The 19,406-nt window shown below is 42.6% G+C and overlaps 1 protein-coding gene across 1 annotated transcript in view; it reads right to left on the bottom strand.

Annotated features, from left to right (window-relative positions):
• Window positions 1-2,597: 2,597 nt before the first annotated feature.
• T265_15368 (hypothetical protein) overlaps window positions 2,598-19,406 on the bottom strand; it is a gene marked incomplete at both ends in the record, with an annotated part of 47,291 nt that continues 30,482 nt past the window's right edge. Inside the window, 2 exons of the mRNA XM_009177752.1 lie at window positions 2,598-3,145; window positions 3,650-3,976. Of these exons, the coding sequence (XP_009176016.1) occupies window positions 2,598-3,145; window positions 3,650-3,976 (875 nt within the window). The remainder of the gene's footprint in view (window positions 3,146-3,649; window positions 3,977-19,406) is intronic.

Raw genomic sequence — 19,406 nt, 5'->3', positions numbered from 1 at the left:
TCTTCACGAGAGACTCGACTGAATCTCTTGTTTACTACATTCTGCAACTGAATATGCTGAACGGAGGTAGCCTCATGTTTCAGTCGGTACGATTCTCGAGATATCGCAGTATACTTTCGTAGGGGAAACTACTCACAAGGTTGCTGAAAACTCTTCGACAGTTCACGAGAGTCGCCTAGTTTAAGTAGAACATAAGGTTGACCAAAACTCGGGGACTGTGACTACCTGAGAAGTCCGGAAAAGGGAAAATCCGGTCATGGGCTGTCAAAAAGTTTTCAACAAGTGAGTAGTTTCCTTTATGGGAAAAGAACAACCCTCCTAAAAACAGCAATTCAGTCCAGTTATCAATGCCTTTCAATTCTTCAGAGCGAGCCCAATCATGTTAGGAGCATTATCCGATGTGCAGACGGGTGAATAAGTACGTATTATCCTTTTTAAGTTAATGGAAATTCTGGTTGCTATGTCAACTGAGCCAGACGATAGGCGATACATTTCCGGGGTGGTTCCTGACTTCGGTTGTTCGTTATCTTTTCCCCCCAAGTAGAACCTGAAAATAGCTTCCGATGTTTGCCAAAGTTTCTCATTGGCGGACTAGTTTGGTTTCACAGGAAGCTAACTTGAATCCCAGACCATTCTCTCAAGAAACATACGGGCTTCGTACTTTCGAACGTATCATTTGAGAAATTAAGCATCCATATGGTCGAATTCATGCGCAAGTGACATAAACGAGGACTCACTAGAGATTCTACACTGATACCCTTCGCCATAATGTACAACGTCAAAACCGAATTGAAATCAAAATCTGTACAATTTAGGTTCGAAGAAAACATAATATCGACGAAAACTCGGGGCTGCGCCTAATTAATTAGCCCCAAAAAGGGTGAAACCGACCGTGAGATGTCGAGGAGTGTTCAGCTGCCTTTATGCGTACACTGGTGTTCATGTAGAATATACGGTTGTTTAAAACCCAAGGAATATACCTAACGGATATGCCCAAGAGGGGCGGGACGGGTAGTGAACCTCCGGGGAGATTTCCACCACACCGCGAGTAGTGTATCATGCCGAGTAGAAGGAAAACAACTGCTGGTATTTTACCAAAGCGGCTCTCTCTTCAAAATGATCACAGGTAGATCATTCTAATGACCCAAGCGTGGTAAACTACTGAAGTGTTAGCAAATTGGTCTAGCTTCGGCAAAACTGACTGTGCAATTACCTGGCATATCACTACCAGGTAACAGCTACCTCTTTGTAGTTGGGTTAGGTTCTACTGCAACTGGTGTACCAGTCGACCAACTTGCTGCCACCGGCTGATCAGGAAATATGGACAACATTCATTGTATAGTGAAGTATCTGAAAATGGCAGATCCGACAACCCATGTGAAGGTGAAATATTGAGTCACAAGTAAAAGTTAACGGTTTGGAAGGCCATAGGAAGAATCGAAATAAACCAGCTTCAATTCTTAAAATCTCTTGAAAAATACGGGTTTTTGAACTCCCAGTTTGGTGCCTAATGTGTAAAATTTTTGCTTCAAACGGGATCAGATATTGGTTAGCACCGCATTAAAACAGGGATCTTTATAGTCCCCGAATAGGATTTTCCCCTCCAACAAAGTGGCCTTTTCGTCCACGTCTGACTGTTGGATCCTATTAGGGGGATTACTGTTTTCGCCCAATGTATACACAAACAAACCCCGCTAAAGTGCCACAACAATGAACTCACACTGCCTCCGCCACACGTACTCACAACTGTCCCATCAGTCAGAAGACCATTTATAGTTTTGATTTTACGAAAGACTAACTTGGGTAAGTGAGGTTTTCGTGTTCAGCTGAATCTGCATTTTTTTGTCCCTCGTCAAATATTACCACTAGTGGTCAAGGGATTCACCTACAGGCGTCTGCCTCTAACATTGAATTACTCTCTCGGTCAATCATTTAATCACGTCACATGACTCGAAGTCTTACATTTTATTCGAAATGAGACCCGTTGATCCTGCATATGAAATGGTTGGGAAAGTCACTGGTCTGCTTAGGGTTTTTGGTAAAATGTCCTAAAACTGGGGCGGTTTTGAAACTAGATGTAATGGGACTGTAAGTTATCACCGGTTATCGTTTAGTATGGGAAGTCCCACCCCAAGTCAGTTACGTAATGCAGTGGAAAACATTTATTGGATTCATAACCATTAACTCGGACAAATAGGCTACTCATTGATGTACTCAACTGTGAACATTGTGAACAGGCGAAAATGCGGAATTCTTTTTACGGCATTTTCTATTATCATTGACCTGTGAATGGATCAGTGATGAACGCTAAGTAATAAAATATTCAGCACGTTTCGTTCTGTTTAACGATGCAACCAAACTCACTCGTTAATCAAAGTGTTTTGGGAATTAAACGAAAATAATTCGGGTAGTCATTGCAAGAAGGTTCCTCCAAGTTGATTTATAATGGTGAGTGAAACAATGACTTGAATTTCTGAATTTTTAATACATAATTGGGCGTGTGTGTGGTGAAAAGAATCTGCACTAAATAATGTCTTGGACAGGCGGTTTCCTTAGAAGTTCGAAGAACTGATAGTGGACATTGTCACTGCCTAACCTGCATGTTCATAATCCAATATAAATGTGGAAATTGAGCCCAGTGGTAAGAACAGAATGATATCATCTGTGGCTTGCACAACGTAGTGTCCATGTGACCACACAGCCTCATTGGGATTCTCCGTCGGCCATCTTAACCGCTGAGCCTCAGCCACTTCTTTTTCTTGGTCCGCTGTTAAAGTGTACTCTTTTGCACCTATAATCCGTATTCCTTTAAACAGATAGGTGACATCCAATTGGTACGGCTCTGATGGTAAAGGAAGCCCGTTTTCCGGAATTAAATGTTCAAAACGAACGAGCAGTTGATCTGAGGCCGTTCGACGGGCGGTCGATCGCAGCAATGGCCAGGCGACCAAACTTAGCAAATGCAACTGAGCCGGAAGAGAAATGTTGAGAGCATTCCACTCACCGGAACTGCTCGGCGGCTGCTTAACTGGTGCAAAGGTAACCACGGGAGTTCTGGTCAACAGTCGCGATGCAACCGGGTCTTCTTTTTCGATGATGGCCAGTTCGTCCAAACGCAAATGATGACGACCGCGAACGATGAGTCCTGTGGAATAAAAAACATGTGTATAGATTGAAACCGGCTACTTCACAGAAGGGGTGAAATTACAACTGACATGACAATCTGTGTAATGGCAGCTAACTGTTGACATGTTTAAGCAACACACTGCTGTCAGCGATGAGATAACTTCGACTGTTCAGAGCACTCAAAAGAGTTGTCGGTACGGTAGATCATGTGTTTAGCTTTACCAGCGCGCCTACATTCACATTACTCAAGTACGAGGACGGTTGTATTAGTGAAGGGATCTGAGCAATAGAAACATTTGCAAGGACCCGAAAATTCGTAATGACATTTTATTATACTTTAATATTCTATTATTATTACTTTTACACTAACGTATTCTCTTTGAAAGTCAAGTTTTGTCATATATCGTGTGCCTTGAATGAAATAAAGACAGTTTTTCTGCATCCGAATGATAAGGTATAAATTAGTAATAGGTGATGTGATTGACCGTTCTGTTCGTTTTGAGTGAATATGCACTGAGGTTACCTTTTGAATCAGAACCTTGTTCCATTAGTGGCTCACCCACTCCATAACCATCGTCACGAACCAATCGACGATGGAGCATTATTTCGATCTGACCGTCATGCAGACTGCTTGCACCTTGAGCTCTATCCGTATAGACGGCGAATCCCATCGCAGGTACCGAGTTATCGGTGGCTGCACTGCCTTTGAGCATAATGCGGTTTATGATGGGATAGTAGTTGCCAGCGACCGGTTGAGTTTCTACAAATGTTGGTGAGACATTCCAATCGGGTCTTTGGTTACGAAGTCTTCGGATAAGACGACGTCCCGAAGAATCAGTGAAAAATTCACCTTAAAACAACAAAGAACCAGAAAAGGATGATTACTTTCTAACCATTTAAACCAAAAAAATATTGCAGAAAATCGGCGAGGTAATAAATCAGAAGTATTTGGTATAAAGCTCTTAGGGCGTAAGCATAATATTTGCAATATATTACTGTGTTTTGATCGTATTACTAACTCACCGCGAAGACTGTATCACTGTTCATGTGGGCTTCAACACCAAACTATTAGGGGAACCTAGAGACAAGGTACCTTCATGTATAATCTCAAAATTGCGTAAGTCCTCATAAACAGGCTCTTGTAAAAAGGCAGCCGATTTGTCTAATTATTGATATCCAAATCTAAGAGTCTATAATAGAGGTTGGTCGTTAATACATATCTCTCTTGATTAAAGGTGACGCATTAATAATGGGTAAACTAGGTTATTCTCTTCCGCAAGTTCTTCTTAAGTAACGTTTCAGATGAGCTTGGTAAACAATCAGTAGTTTTTAATTGGGCAACGTTTCCGGAGCGGGTACACTCTCCACTCTGCACTGGTGCGATTGAAGGATCGCCTCCTGGTAAACAAAATCAAGGACCGTCTACAAAAGTAAGTGTAACGACTGCGCTAAGGTCTGTATAAGACAGACGGTAGGGGAACTACACATCAGAATCTGAGAGCATAGTAGAAAAATAGACAGGCCGCCGAGAAACGCAGATGAATATCAAGTGTTACTGAAAGACTCGGCAATCGCGGAACATGCACTGAATACAAAATAGACTTAGAAAATTTCGATGATTTGAGGCCAGGACTACGGTCCACGTCACAGAGACTGATAACCGACGAGGTGGAAATCGCCAAGCATCCCAGTGTTAACAGAATAGGAGTGGAACTGACAAGCAGAACGGTATTGGTTCAATCGAGCTAAGACGTGTTGGTGTGCAATTTTCAGAGGGAAGGGTAGTCATCATCTGGATTCCACTTAACCCTACGCACTTCCCCTCTCCCCCCCCCAACTAAATTGTCGCAATATTCACATTCCCAAGAAGATCAAGGAAAATCTACCAGTGGCACCCGAGATGATTCATCAAATGAAGCACCCTGAAGGGGAGATTAAGGAACAAAAAGCGATCGGAACCAATCTGAAACTCCTCCAACCTAGCAATCCAAGATTTTGACAACCACAGTAGCCGACAAGAGCCGTTAACTGACACTCAACACTGATCTAGTGTGATAATCTGAGGAGCTTTTACTGATTGGTTCCCCGTCTGTCTTATAACCTGGCCTATTTGGTGACCTGTTAACTTGGCCTGGTGAAGCTTTTGTGTCAAAAGCGAAACGTTGTCCAACTAAAAGCTACCATTTGTTTATCAAGCTCTTCTGGAATGATGACTTCTCAATCGGTTCCAAACCTTCTCCTTAAGTAGTTCGAATACTCTTTGACTGTCATATCAAGGAAAGTCGCAGTTTCGCTGTTTGTGGCCTCTACATAAATAATTATTTATGCATCTACTACGTGACATCTCATACAGTTATATCTTCACCATGCAGCTGTTCATCACCTAGTCTTCATCACCAATGGCAGCGACAGGAACAACGAAAACAGTGATATAATCCTGAAAGGGGCAATAAAACAGGAAAATGAGCTCGATTTCATCAGAGATATTTTTGCGTATTGAATACAGATACTACTAATGGACCAGAAGCCCTCTAAACGTTAACATTTTAAAATTCAGTGAAACTGTGACCGGCTGTCTGAATAAAAGTCAGATCAAGTGTCGCTTAACATTTGTAACGCATTTGTAACAAAAAAACATGAATCCATCAATCTAACATCCTGGTCTCTAACTCAATTCATTTAATGACCGAGGCTAATCAGTTTCCCAGAAGTAAGGTGACTCTAGCTGCTAGGCTGTTGACGTCTCTTACTTTATCCAAACGAATAAAATCCGTCTTCCTTAACAAGAATACTGGGATCAGTTGGACTTCTAACGCGTTCTTTTTAACAAGGAATGGTTCTGGAAATATAATCACTGTTGCAAAAATTTTGATAGATAGACCCCCGTGTCTGTATTACTGTTTCAAGTGCCTGTCTATATAATCGATGCGTCGACGCTATCTTAGTTCTACCTCTGGTTAACATTTCAGTCTATTTTTGACATTTTAGATGATGTTTACCCCATTGGAAAATCAATTTGGTCTTGCGGAAAACTCAACTGGAACCCTGTTGGATCTCTCGTTTATGATGGTTTATTACTAGTGCATTACGCCTATATACGTATCCCGATATCTCAAAAATCGTACCAGCCGAAACATCAGGCGGTCTGGTGCAGTACTTTGAGTTGTTTGAAGACATCATAAACAAGAGATTCAACTGCATTCCCGTCGAAATCAAACTGGTAGGCAAGTAAGTATAGTTCGCTAACTTCGTGCAGTTTGGGTTCAATTAGAACACAAGACTGACGGATACTCGGAGTTTTCGCCTACCTGATGAGCCCCAAGAAAGACAAAACCTGTCGTGGGCTGCCGAGGGATTTTCAGCAACCTTATGATTAGTGATACACGTCTGTACACGTTCACCCCAGTCCGCCTATGACCCAAGGAACACAAAATAGGCGAGCAAAAAACAATCCAGAAAAGCTCCAACTAAAGATCTGGTGAAAGTGACTCTCGCCGCTGTTCTAAAATGTTTGTTACCTTACATAGAAAAACGAACACTTTACCCGATTGGAAAAGCACAGGAAATAGCAATGTGCTTACATTCAACGGTGTTCGTACCTCAACATCAAGCAGAAATATCCGTTCGCAGTGAACCACAGTTAAAGGGCAACTCATTTGCCCCTAAACTTGACTACAAAAATAAAACCCCGAATTTGGGACGCTCATTCTGCCTCACACGTCATCTGCAAGTTCACATGGAGTTGCGGTTATATCTAAATCACCAAAACCGATCGACATTTTTCACAAACTATCTCAGATGGCATTGGAACTGCGTTGCAACTACTACACGAGTCAGCACTATTGATGGGAAGGACGAAAGAGAGACCATCGATTGCCAAATGTACCACTGAGGTCTAATTTGTTCCGCTCTTATTATCTTTTTGTTCACAACAAATTACAACCCCCCCCCCACACCCTAGAGACGAAGCTCTCCTCGACCAATTGATCTGACATGTAAACTACACTCATTAATCAATGGATGGGTTGATTTTCTATATGGCCCTTCTAGATCACTGAGTCATGGTAAGCAGCTATTCGAATTTACAGATATGTCCGTCGTTGTTTCCCTGGCCCTGGGTAAATTCCCTATGCGCCCTGTGTTGCGCACAGGGTGGTGATAGATGAGATTACTGGTGAGAGGTCATTCGTTGAATGGTTCTTCTTCCACGCTCCCACTTAAGGAGACTCACCGCGTGCGCCTTTCTGATGGATCACCTCAAAGCATGTTTACTGGCGCACAACAACTAAAACCATCTGTTCAGTCTTGCGCCCGGGGACAGTGAGTTCATGGATTTAACTTGAACAAACCCAATGTTTTCCTGGTGAAAACTCTCACTGCTAACATGCCATGTATTCACAATCAAGAGTAAATAACAAAGTCGTACACAGCAGTGTACAATTAATGAGTTTTCCCTGTAAACACACAATAATGTCTGTTAGATGAAGTGTCAAAGTTTGCACCGAATAAGATCAAAAACCGAATTTTGCGAATGTTGTGTGGCATAAATTTCGGTATCAGCAAGACAATCTTGTTTACTCAACTTTGCGTTAGGCTTCCTGCGTGTGACTTCATGCCAAGCATGCGCTCAATAACCTCATACAAATACACACTTGTCTATATGAGGACGGTCAATAAAGATACAACCACCTGCATGTTAGCGTTCGTGAAAACGCCAATAGTCAGTCATCTAACTGGACAAGTGGGACATCGCAGTATCATCATACGAACAAGGAGCAAACGTGTGGTGAATTTCTCTTCATTTACACTTCGGACAGTCCAACCACTGGTTACTTATAGTATATGATGCGATAGGATTGATGGCAGATGTAGTAACGGTGCAGGTATTTTGGCCCATAGATATTTTGGTCAGTGCACGTTTTGAGGTGTGAAACCAAGTGTGGTTCATCGGCACCAGGGATAAAAAGGAGAAACATGATATAGGAAATTGACGGACAGTAAAGTTATTGTGCGGAGCTGGCACAAACGTTGGCCAATACAAACGAATAAATCAGCTGTCTAGATTTGCTTGCATCCGAGAGGGATAAGTTGAAGTCGTTTTTCATAGTACTGTGGAAATTGCAACCTCTTGCTAGGCTAAAAGATTTACCGTATGTCTACGTAACTCGGATCGGTCTTAGAAGCATTATCCTCCCTGTAGTTGGCAGGGAATAACGTTTGTAAGCGAGGGAGGCCCATTTGCAAAACAGCTTGTTCTTCATTATAGACTCAAATGAATCCCAGCTGAATCCCTTGTTTATGGTACTGATAGACTGAATGTGCTTCTCAAAGGCCGTCTCATGTAACGGTTGGCAGGAACATGAGACGGTCTTCGAGCAGTGCGTTTTGTTGAAGAACCTCAAAAACGAGTCCATGTAACTAGTTTTTCGAGTTACTTGACCACTTAGGAAGGGCAATCGGGAGAGAGCTCTCTTACCGGATGCCTTTCGAGTAGAAAAAAGTATTTGCTGTCTAGGTTCCCGATGTGGAACTTTGAGTGACGCATAGGCTCGTCAATCCCAAATATCAAAAGGAAGAATTGGGTTCGTAATTCTACGGTACGGTTGACACAATTGTAAGCAAATGTGCACAACAAACAGCAACTTCTCACGTTCGTAGCGTTAACAAGTATTTCATTTTGTTCGTGAGATTGGATTGACAACCCGATCTATTTGACACCAAGTCACATTTGCAGTCTTACCATGGACCCGTTCCGGCATGATCCCCTGCTGGGTCCTGGCTCTTCCCATAACAATATGATTCGAAGACTTCGGCTGTACTGGACGAATTAGGGGAGAGCTTTGCTGAAATGAACGAGGAGGATCGGGACTTGCATCGGAAACGGCAATTTACTAGACAGAGATATGAGGATAAACGAAAGTTCCTTGTGTTTCTCAGGCCTTGGTTGGATGATGCCTTAGCTGTTCCCATTACCTCAGGAGAGGATGACAAAGGGCCAGATTACTGTTACGCGGAGTGTGCTGCGATAACCAACGATGAAGAAGTCGCCTCTCAAGAGGACAATAATCGGTCAGTCTGCGGTTCTTGGGGCTGCGTTCCAATAACAATGGACAGCAAGCCTTCATCAGAAGACAACGGTGCGTATTCGCGTTGCAGGTTTTTGGAGTGCCTGTCAGCCTGCCAGCAGGTGGTTTCACCCACAATGGGTGCAGGGTTCTATGTCGAGTCCGTATATGCGTCAGTGGAAGTGATGCACGTTGGTGTCATCTACTTCCGGACAGTGCCTCAGGTTCATGAAGTTTCGAGCCTGGAAAGGGCATTTCGAAACCTGGCTCGGCGATTTTCAGTTTGTATGCGCTATACGACGTGACTTAATTCGGACGGTCACTTGCGGACTACGTCATTTCTACTTTGAGCTTTGTCCAGCAACACCGACCTACAAGCCAGTGTTTTCTCAATTTAGGTATTGATGTTTGCCAAGTAATACACAGAACTCAGCATGCGGTAATCATGCTATCTCCCCGCATTTACTTACTCAAGGCATTGCGCCCAGTATACTGTGATGAGTGCTCCGCTTTACCCTTACCCTGTTGCATAGGGATCGTTGAATCCAACTTAACCTTTTGATAATCCCCCTATTCATTTGTCTACGTCGCTTATGTACTTTTGATCTCCAGTTGTTTTGCTTATCCGTACCCACCACTCATCTTGTCACAGAGGCCGTCCCGTCCGACAACTGTGTACTGGCATGTGTCTGTGTGAATGTTCGCCGCTGACCTACTAACCCACACGCGTTCGTGTCCCGTTGGCTGAGCCTGCCTTGGCTTGTTTTCCCATGAGTTCCGCGTGATCGCACGGCCAATGAGAATCACGAGACTGTCGTCGGAATTGACGACAGCAACCCACACTACTGAGCCATCATTCCGCTCGCCGTTGTTTGGATTGTGGACGTTGACACCGAGGTCAGTGGCAGACCTGTGCACTTGTTGACGCTATGAACATGAACAATTGAGAAACACACCCATTTGCAGATCAATTTGTTTTTCACGACGGGCTCAATTAGATCTCTCGTTTATGGTGTCGTCCAACTAGATGTGCTGCACACAGGTCGCCTCATATTCAGAAGGTATTCGAAACATCGCAGTATATTTCCATAAAGGAAACTACTCATAAGGTTGCTGAAGAACAGTTGCTGCCGACGAACAATTGAGGTTTGTTGTAAACATTTGCTTACCCTTGTGTCGACAGTGCCGTAGAATTACGAACCCAATTCTTCCTTTTGATATTCGGATTGATGAACCTAAGTGTCGCTCAGTGTTCTGCATCGGGAGCCTCTACAGTACCAGACCTCGATTTGAGAGACCTCGAAATTTCCAGAAGTATGACCTCTCAGTTTTGGCCTTTACGGTGATAATCATCTTAGTGGATGGTAAGAATGTACTTCGTACGAGTATTTAATTGCGTTTGGCAGGAAAAAAGGACCACAATATTTGTGAATTAATTCATGATCTGTGTGGTCCGTGCTATTAACAAGAGTTGAGACAGCAAATGATCATTAGTTTGCATGGTTGTAGATAATGTTCTTCTTCACAGGAGCCTGCCCCCACAAATAAGACTAGTTAAGTCATTTTCCATGAGTGTTTTTTTTCATGGAGTACTTACTGAAGGTGCACGAGAATTCTTGGCTGAGAAATTTCCTTCACTTACATGCGTGATCGACTCAGACAAATGAACCATTGAAAGTGTGTCTAACACACAGCAATCAGTCAGTGTGTGTGAAAAGACTGTAGAAAAAGAGACCACAAAGCAAGCAACACATGGTTTCTATGAGCACCAAGTCAATCGCTTTACCCCAGGTCCAAGATTGTTGAATGCTCCAATCTCAAAGAATATGAGCCTCCGCTGTTCGGTTGGTGGGAACTTCGAAATTCTTTTCTTTCGCATGGCAGGTGCGTTTGCAACTCAAGAGTCGTGAGACTAGTATCTCGATTTTTGCAAACGAAAATGTCACGGAAATCGGTCCAAGATAACTATCAGAATAAATTTTTGAAACTGTATATACCCAAGTTGTGGACATGCATTTGGCATGTTTTCATCTTGATCGTATGTTATGATAGACGTCTATAACAACATAGCTATCTAGTTTTGTGGATCCACAAAACTTAACTTGACACAAAAAGCCACCATTTACCCATGCCGCCACGTTTTTTTTATTTCCAGCTAGAGAGACCATAAATAGGGGATACAGTGAATCTGGACATGTACCTCACTCAGTTGTTTCCATTTATTTCAGGCCTAGATTAAAAAAGGACCGCAGATCTAAGGTATTCAAATTGCTGGATTGCAAAAGAAAGAAAATCGTCATTTGGCTAAAGATATTTTTTTCCATGATGAAGCCAATAAACACTTTAAACTGGCAGGAACTACATGTTGATGAACGGTCGTGCAACTGTAATTCTCAAGTGATATTTCGTCCTCTCAGTGAAGCCAGCTAGCTATGCTGAAAAGATAAGAACCACAGCACAGGCGTCTGGGTTCGAAAATCACTGAGATTCATGAGATGCGTGCGCAATGCTGATGATTCCCAAAATGCATAAAACCGGTGTAAAGTGTAGGTTGGTGTTCAGCATTGATCGGCTCCATTGACAAGAAGAAACCCCATTTGAAGATATCCCAATCCGTTTACACTACCACCAAATTACATTTCGTTTAACACATACGGTTGATACGCGTGATCACGCAACCATTGGTCAAGACATGGAAGTTGCAACCAGCCAGAACTCGGAACAATATTTTAAACACGGGTGACATTCTATGATGAAGGAGACCAAACAGCAGCTGGTCAGACCGGACCGACTCATTTGCCATCTCAGCTGTGACACCAAACTTCTGTAGCTTTGCCTGTATGTGATTTTGGAAACGCATGTTTGGATCGGTATACAGTTTGTAGGTTTTATATTTCGTCCCAGCACTTTCAACAACTGTACGTTCTGTGTCGGTGACGGAGACTTACTTCAATCGACACCATTTTATACAAAATGCAAAAGTTTCCCGTTAGATTTTTCTATCCGGGGAGTTGAAATAGAGCTGGTTATTTTTTGGTAGTATCCACTTATCGCAAACATTTTGGTTTGTCCATAGATAATAAAACGACCCGCATTTGAAAAACTGAAAGCAGTCATCATACATCATCGATGTTTGCATGACTAGCCGTCAGGAGGAGTTGGTTTCCACGCTAGTCTGCCTGGTAATCCTATTTTCTGGGTAGTTTTCAGAAGAATAGTCTGAAGAAAGGCGCTGTGGATGTTGCGAATGCATTTTTTCAGATCATCCTTTTAGTGTAATGATCATATGTCATTACAAACATGCAGTATCGCTGGCCATGCATACCCAGTTGCACAGTGGTATCTTGGCACTATCGCCTGTCCGTCTAAACGAGCTTATAAAGAGGTCAGTGTGAATACACCACAAGGAGGATACATCTCAATGAGAGTGAATTTGCTATTGACAGCGGAGAATCAGTTGCCTGTTGCCATCATTGGATGACTTTTTAGAAAAATATGACATCCTTCGTTTTAGTAAAGCTAGACCATTTTTTGGGTTAGGGTTGGTGAAGAACAGATTCTTCAGAATAGAAGCACTCCTATTCTTTTTGGTCACGGTTTGATCAGATTGGAGAATGCATTTATGGCTGCAACTACGGGGACTTGTAGTATGGCCCTGGCTGACTGTGCGCGCTGGCGCCTTGCAAAACAGTAAATCTATTTCTCTGGGTTCATCTGATAGAAAAGAGGCAAAGATACAGTCAAAATTGACACATCATGATGACAGTTACTGTGGCTTAGCGTACGATTAGCGGTGATTTTGTAAGTCACCGGACCGATTATTTGGCCTGAGAGATCCGTGGAAAAACTTGGATAGTTTCAGTTCCATTCCTATCACTTGATTTGACAGCGCTTATTTCAGATTCAAACTCAGCTTTCGTTTGAGCTTCAACTGCTTGTGACATCCTTCGGCTGCCCTGCCTGCTCGAACTCATTGCCTCCTGCACAGCAATGAACTGAACAAACTCCCAATATACAACGGTCCCTGGATAAGATATCAAAGACGTCTGACGAAGGTGAAATAGATCGACCGATAGAAGTTCCGCTCTTTATTAATTTTTTTTTAACTCCCCACAGAGTCTGGTTTGTTCATTACCGCTGCGCATACCGCTCGGTTGGGATCAAAAGTACTTTTAGAAACAAATATTGCTTGCACATGGTGAAAATATCCGACTATGACAAAAAATCAGACAAATAAACAACTCTATTTCTGTGAAAAGTATAACAGATATGTGGTAAACGTATGTACAACTGAAGGTTTCCTAAATGTTCACCAGATGTTGGGACAATGATCCACTTTTTTGATCCATTACCAGGTCAAAAAACTTCAGTCGAAGAAGCCTTTTGGCAAACCCTAAGCTGTGCTCTCGGGGAGGAATGACACCAGGGTGAAACCTCCGTCTGATAAGTCATCACCCAAGCAGCCAGTCAGCACGAGTGAGCATGCTATTTAGATCCATTGCCTGAAGGATAAACGGTGACATATTCTAAGCGCGAGTTTATTGCAATGCCGATCAGACACCCGTGGTTGAACTATTAGGTCATTAAACTAACAACCGTGATGTCAGGTGTTCGAGACTTCATGGGTTTTCGAGACATGCGCACTGATAATGAGCACACTGAGGATAAAACGGCTGCTTAGTGATCCTCGGTTTATCAACACAGATTGGCTTCGCTCACAGGACGAAATCCCCAAGAAAACGCAGTCATTTTTCATTCAGACTCTAGAACAAAATCCCAGTCCTAACATACATCTCTTTCACATATTGGTGTTAAAATTTCAGTTTGATATAGGTATAGCTGTCTATGTGTCCCAAAGCACGTCGTACAAGCATGCATTTCTCAGACATCACTGTGTCTCATCTTCACACACCTAAAGTTATGAAATTTGTGGACATGCGCAGCTGCTGAAGTGACTAATTTCGTCGCACTTGGTCATCCGTCGCTGAAAAAAATTCCAAAGGTAGCTGACCGCTTCATAACTTAATTCAGAAAAGATATGAAGGTTTCTTTTTTTCCTAGATCCTACCAGGAGTCTACGTCCGCCAATGATGGGAAATTTGGCATCTTCTGAGGATGTTTCTTTGTGAGGCGAGTAGTGCATTTGAAATTGGAGAGGAAGCCAGTCGGTTGAATCTAGCATTTGGTAACAGAATTGAGGAGAACATAGTCTTGAGCTATTGGAAGGCACTGTTTGGCGATTTCACTTGAAATTTTAGTAATTTTGCCCCAATTGCAAATCACGTCTCACTTTGGTCCGATCTTTGTTCTCACTGATAACTACGAGTGAGTAGTTTAAGTGCTCGTGAGAAATCACCACTCTGATAAATGATCACTCTGCTTGAAGGATGAGCGTTGCTATGTTCCGTTTACTTGTGAGTTAACCACACTACTGATCAGCAGCTCGTGGGCGAACGGTCAAAATACTTGCCGGTTGGTCGCGGGTTCCAGACTACCTGGAGTTTCGTGAGATGTGCACTGCTGATGGTTCTCAATAAAGATGAAACAGCTGCACAGTGCTTCTCGGCCTTCAGCATAGGCTGACTTCACCTACGGGATGAAATTTCTGTAAACAATTCTCAAATCTACTCACACTGCCCATACTTTGCATAAATATTTTATGTGCATGATATGAATTGTTACAGAAGCACCTACTCGTCACATATACCGCTCGATGATCACCATAATGGTACTTCAACGAGATTACTGTTTCAGAAAGATAAATCGCGAGAACATTTTACTTTCAGAATAGGTGTAAGGGAACAAAGTACCCTATCGCCTAAGGAGAGTAGACAGAAGGAATTCTCACAAAGGGTAATAAGAAATCGGTTGTTCTGTCATTTAGACTTTTACATTGATAGTTTGCGTTATGACCGCTCCAACTGTTGTATGTTCTTCTGTGAATACCAGGACGGTGGTTTTATCCAATGGACTCCAAGAAATCTCAATTTCGATATGACTAATTACTTGCGCATTTTCAGTGGATGACCCGATTTAAAATAATACATTTTATTGCCCCACAGGGTTTAGCAAATTCACATTCTAATAATGAAATGCCTGGTTTATTTTCTGGACAGTGGCACAACCTTTCGGTGCCAGTTCGAGTAGATTTTCAGATAACCGATTATTCCGCTACGCGGCATCTAGTCAAATACACGGAAGCGGAGTATTCGCCGAAAGTTTAGCTCGAAATCTCACTAGGATCAAAAGGATAATAATGCTTCTCATTTCCCGAGTAAGTGCAATTTAGTACACCCTGTATAATGTACAAAATCTGTTACTCAGTGCAGTATACTTGGATGCATTGGTTGGCATCTAATTAACTGACCACTTTAGTGTTCTTATATAACTAAATAAACAGGATGAAGTGGAAGAAAACCATCAGCTATTGAATTGGAGCATTCAAGGCTCTCAACATGGGGGAGGTTATGATCCTGGGGCTTTTGACAGCACTGCATCGAGCAGCCAGCAAGTTGTGCATTTCAGAATGGAATGACAAACAAGGTAAGTGTTTTGGAGACTGGGTGATGCTACGGATGTACGAGAGATGCAGTCAAAACTGTGCAGACTACCTGTGATTGCCTTTGGCCTCGTCTCTCATACCGTGCGGGTCTACCGTTCTGCTCACTGTTCATGAACAGGCTACTTGTGGATTTGGAATTATTTAATAAGAACAACAGATATTGGGGTAAGATATTACAATTAAGGTCGATTAAGATATTTGTAATGTACTACTCATAGGGTTGCTGAAAATCCATCGACAGCCCACGGCCGGTTTCATCCTTTATGGGCTGTCAACGGATTTTCAGCAACCTTATGAGTAGTATATTACAAAGATATACATGTATCGCGATATCTTGAATATTGTAGCTACTGAAACATGAGGCGGCCTGGTGCAGCACATTCAGTTGCCTGAAAACATCATAAACGAGAGATTCAGCTGGGCTCCTGATGAGTCTATCGGAAAACCAGATTAGTTTACAGATGAGTGTATAGTCGTTAAAAATGTTCGACAGCCTATAACCGATTTATCCCTTTCTGAGATCATCGTGTATATGCATTTCCCGATTATTCGTCAAATCCATGTTTTACTTGAATCCGGATGGGACGAAATTCTATAAATACCCACATTTGTACACTAAATAGTTTTTGAATTGAATGCATCCGGATAGCTTTTTGTGATGTTCTTCTTCAACTGAATATGCAGCACAATGGTGTGTTTTCCGTATTTTCTGATAATGATCGTGGATACGTATGGCTGTATTTGGAATTTGAAGAACCAGTTTCAGCACTGACGTTGATTTTTCCGATACTAATAATGATGACGATGAAGATGGCGTACATAACACAGTAGTTTTCAATTTTCCTCTCCTATCCCCTTCAAAGAATATTTAAATAACAACGGTGAAAACTACCCAGTAGGGCGGAACGTAGTTCCCTTTTGACAAGAATCCACGCCATTTTGCACGGAATTCCGGATTTATTTCGCTACTTTTATCAGAGATTTACTGCAGATTACAACAATCTGCAGTTTACCACGGTAGTGCCGAAGAAACGAAGGCCGTTTTTGCTTACAAAGATAGGATTTTCCTTCCACAAACAGCAATGGCCTCAACGAATTCCAGAACCCTGCTGTTTGTTAGCGTACGGCCACCTGGTTAGACAGAGCCGAACGGCGACTACGACTGACGGTGGGGGAGCAAGTGCCTGCAAGGGTACGAAGAAACTGAGCCAATCGGATGTACCGACAAAACATCAAAGCCAAACAGGATTGCAGACTACACCGCCCGCCTCTTCAGTTGCCCACCATCGATTAAGGCGAGCAGTGTGTCGATCCAACCATCGCGTTTGGTATCGTGTTCGGCATAGCAAACACCAGGATTCTGAAGTTTACTGAGGACATTATTGTTTACGAATGAACGCCGGATTTGTTGGCACGACCGTGGAAAACTGCAGCGCAAGCCCTTCACGTGGCAATTTATCACTTTAAAATTCATTTATTTCTTTAATCTGTAGTACGCCCCTGATGAGACAGTGAAACATACCCGGAAATTAGTGAAAATCTGTGCCGTTGAGTTTCGTTTTTTCCCGTACCGAAAGAGACTGCTTTGCTTACGTAACAGCTCCCCCTGGAAGTTCTGGCTTACGAGTGAAATTTTTGTAACGCAAATAGTTTTTTTCTGAATATTGCTTTGTGAAATGATTGCTTCCTCGACAGATTTATAACCGTAGGTGATGAAGCTGACATCCCAGTTTCCCGTTACAAGCTTCATTGGAAATCGGAAATGAGATGTCGCCGATGTATTGGGTGTATTATGGTAATTCCATTTAGATAAATGCAGCAATCTAGATGCCGAAAGCCGACTTCTCTGGTTTCCATGCTCTAGCAACAATTTATTCGACCAACTGTGGTATCTTCATCTTGTACACGATGTGAAAACAGTTTCCAGGTGGACATGGCCTACTAATGAAGAAAGTATCGACTGTGTACTTGCCTCCAGCTTCGAATTTGTTCTTAAGCTTGATGAGGTGCTTCCATCTGCCTAAGTCGAAGTAGTCCCTCAATCCTTCCAAAGTCGGTGACCAGGCAAGTTAACATAAAATAGTAGATAAGATTGAAGATGACCGACTGGGTAACAGAACTTTGAGCGCAGGTCTCGAAACTTACTTGCATTTTCAGACGACTGTGGGTTTGGCAGCGTATTTGGTTGGTTTAAAATCTGAGGTTGAACGCAGAATCGTAAATTCAAAAAACCCATTTTTATATTGAAAAGACCCGTCCATTCTTCATCTAACACGAATTCCGGTCGGTATACATACATATACAAATAAACCCCCGGTATTTCGTTCGGAACCGATTATGCCTCCCGAAAACACTCTTGCTCTATCGTATAGCTTCTCAACTGAATGTCTTGTGTAGTGTATTGGCATAAAAGCAGGAAACTAGGGGTATTGACCGTATGTTTTCGGTGGATTTATCTACAGAATATTGTCCGCTGGTGGGCAAGATACCAAGAAAGTTACCATTTACTTCGCACTCACTTCGTGTTTTTCTGTTACCCTGATGTTTGGGTTGGTGGTACTCAATGTTTTTAACTTTTCGTCGTTTTCTGTACTGATTGGGTGACCTCCAAGACGTGATTCATAAATGTCCAGCAGTACTGCCGCTGTCAACTTTTATCTTCCACTCGAATTTCAGAGATTGTCACGAATATGCCTGCTGGAACAGTCCCAAGCCAGCTTCTTGTGATACATCCAAACAGTTGATCTGAAAATTTAATTCAAGTTGCCAAACAGCAGTAGAACTTTTGGTTCGGCCTCTGAAATTCCTAAGCTGATATCGCCGATGCGGAAAAATCATTTGGGAGCTGATAAAACTAGCGGCCTTTTTCTGGTCGATTGTAGCGTATAGAGTCAGTATGTAGTTACATCGCTATAGCGTACTTTTCTAACCCGACAAATGGGGTCACAGCATATCTTAGGCGGTTCTTTCTGATGTATGATGAACTCACCAATAACGAGGTAAGCCTAAACTGTTGGGCATTGTTTCACTTTCGATGAGTCGGTGTCATGGAAACAAGCAACAATGATGTTCCCAAATATGAACCATCAATCACTTTTTCGTCGGACAACAAGCGCCCCTTGAAATTAACAAGATTAGGGAACTAGTGACTGTATTTTCGGAGTGGACCGGAATCGTCAGTGTGTGGGAAACATTTTAGCCACTATTTAACCGTGTAGCTACGGGCCAATTCGGTTGACAGTTCGAAAAACGCTCACGGTTGAAAGACACTGTTTCCGCATCCAGCTTACTCGCCGCAGCTACCAGAATCTCAGCACTTCGCCAGAATCCGGAAGCCGGGCTGAATTGGTTCGGAAAACGGATACCAGAAGTGCCATTTGACAGTAATCTTACTTCACCCCGAAAGAGCAGATTTTTCCACAAAGACTACCAATGATTGACTGACACGGCCTGTGACTACATTAGCAGCTAAGTTGAGAAAGATGTAATGAGGGCTCTAGCAAGCAAGTATGGTAAGCTTTTTGGTGGATAGCCAAAACATCTAGAATTTCGCCATTTGCTTAGGAGAACGATCCAGGATACACAAAGAACACGTGACTAGCTCTGTTTACTGCACAAGTAACAATGACCTTGAAAAGAAACCGTTTTTAAAT

Source organism: Opisthorchis viverrini, assembly GCF_000715545.1.
Source record: "Opisthorchis viverrini unplaced genomic scaffold opera_v5_451, whole genome shotgun sequence".
In the NCBI taxonomy this organism is placed as follows: Eukaryota; Metazoa; Platyhelminthes; class Trematoda; order Opisthorchiida; family Opisthorchiidae; genus Opisthorchis; species Opisthorchis viverrini.
This window is presented reverse-complemented; position numbering and strand designations above follow the sequence as displayed.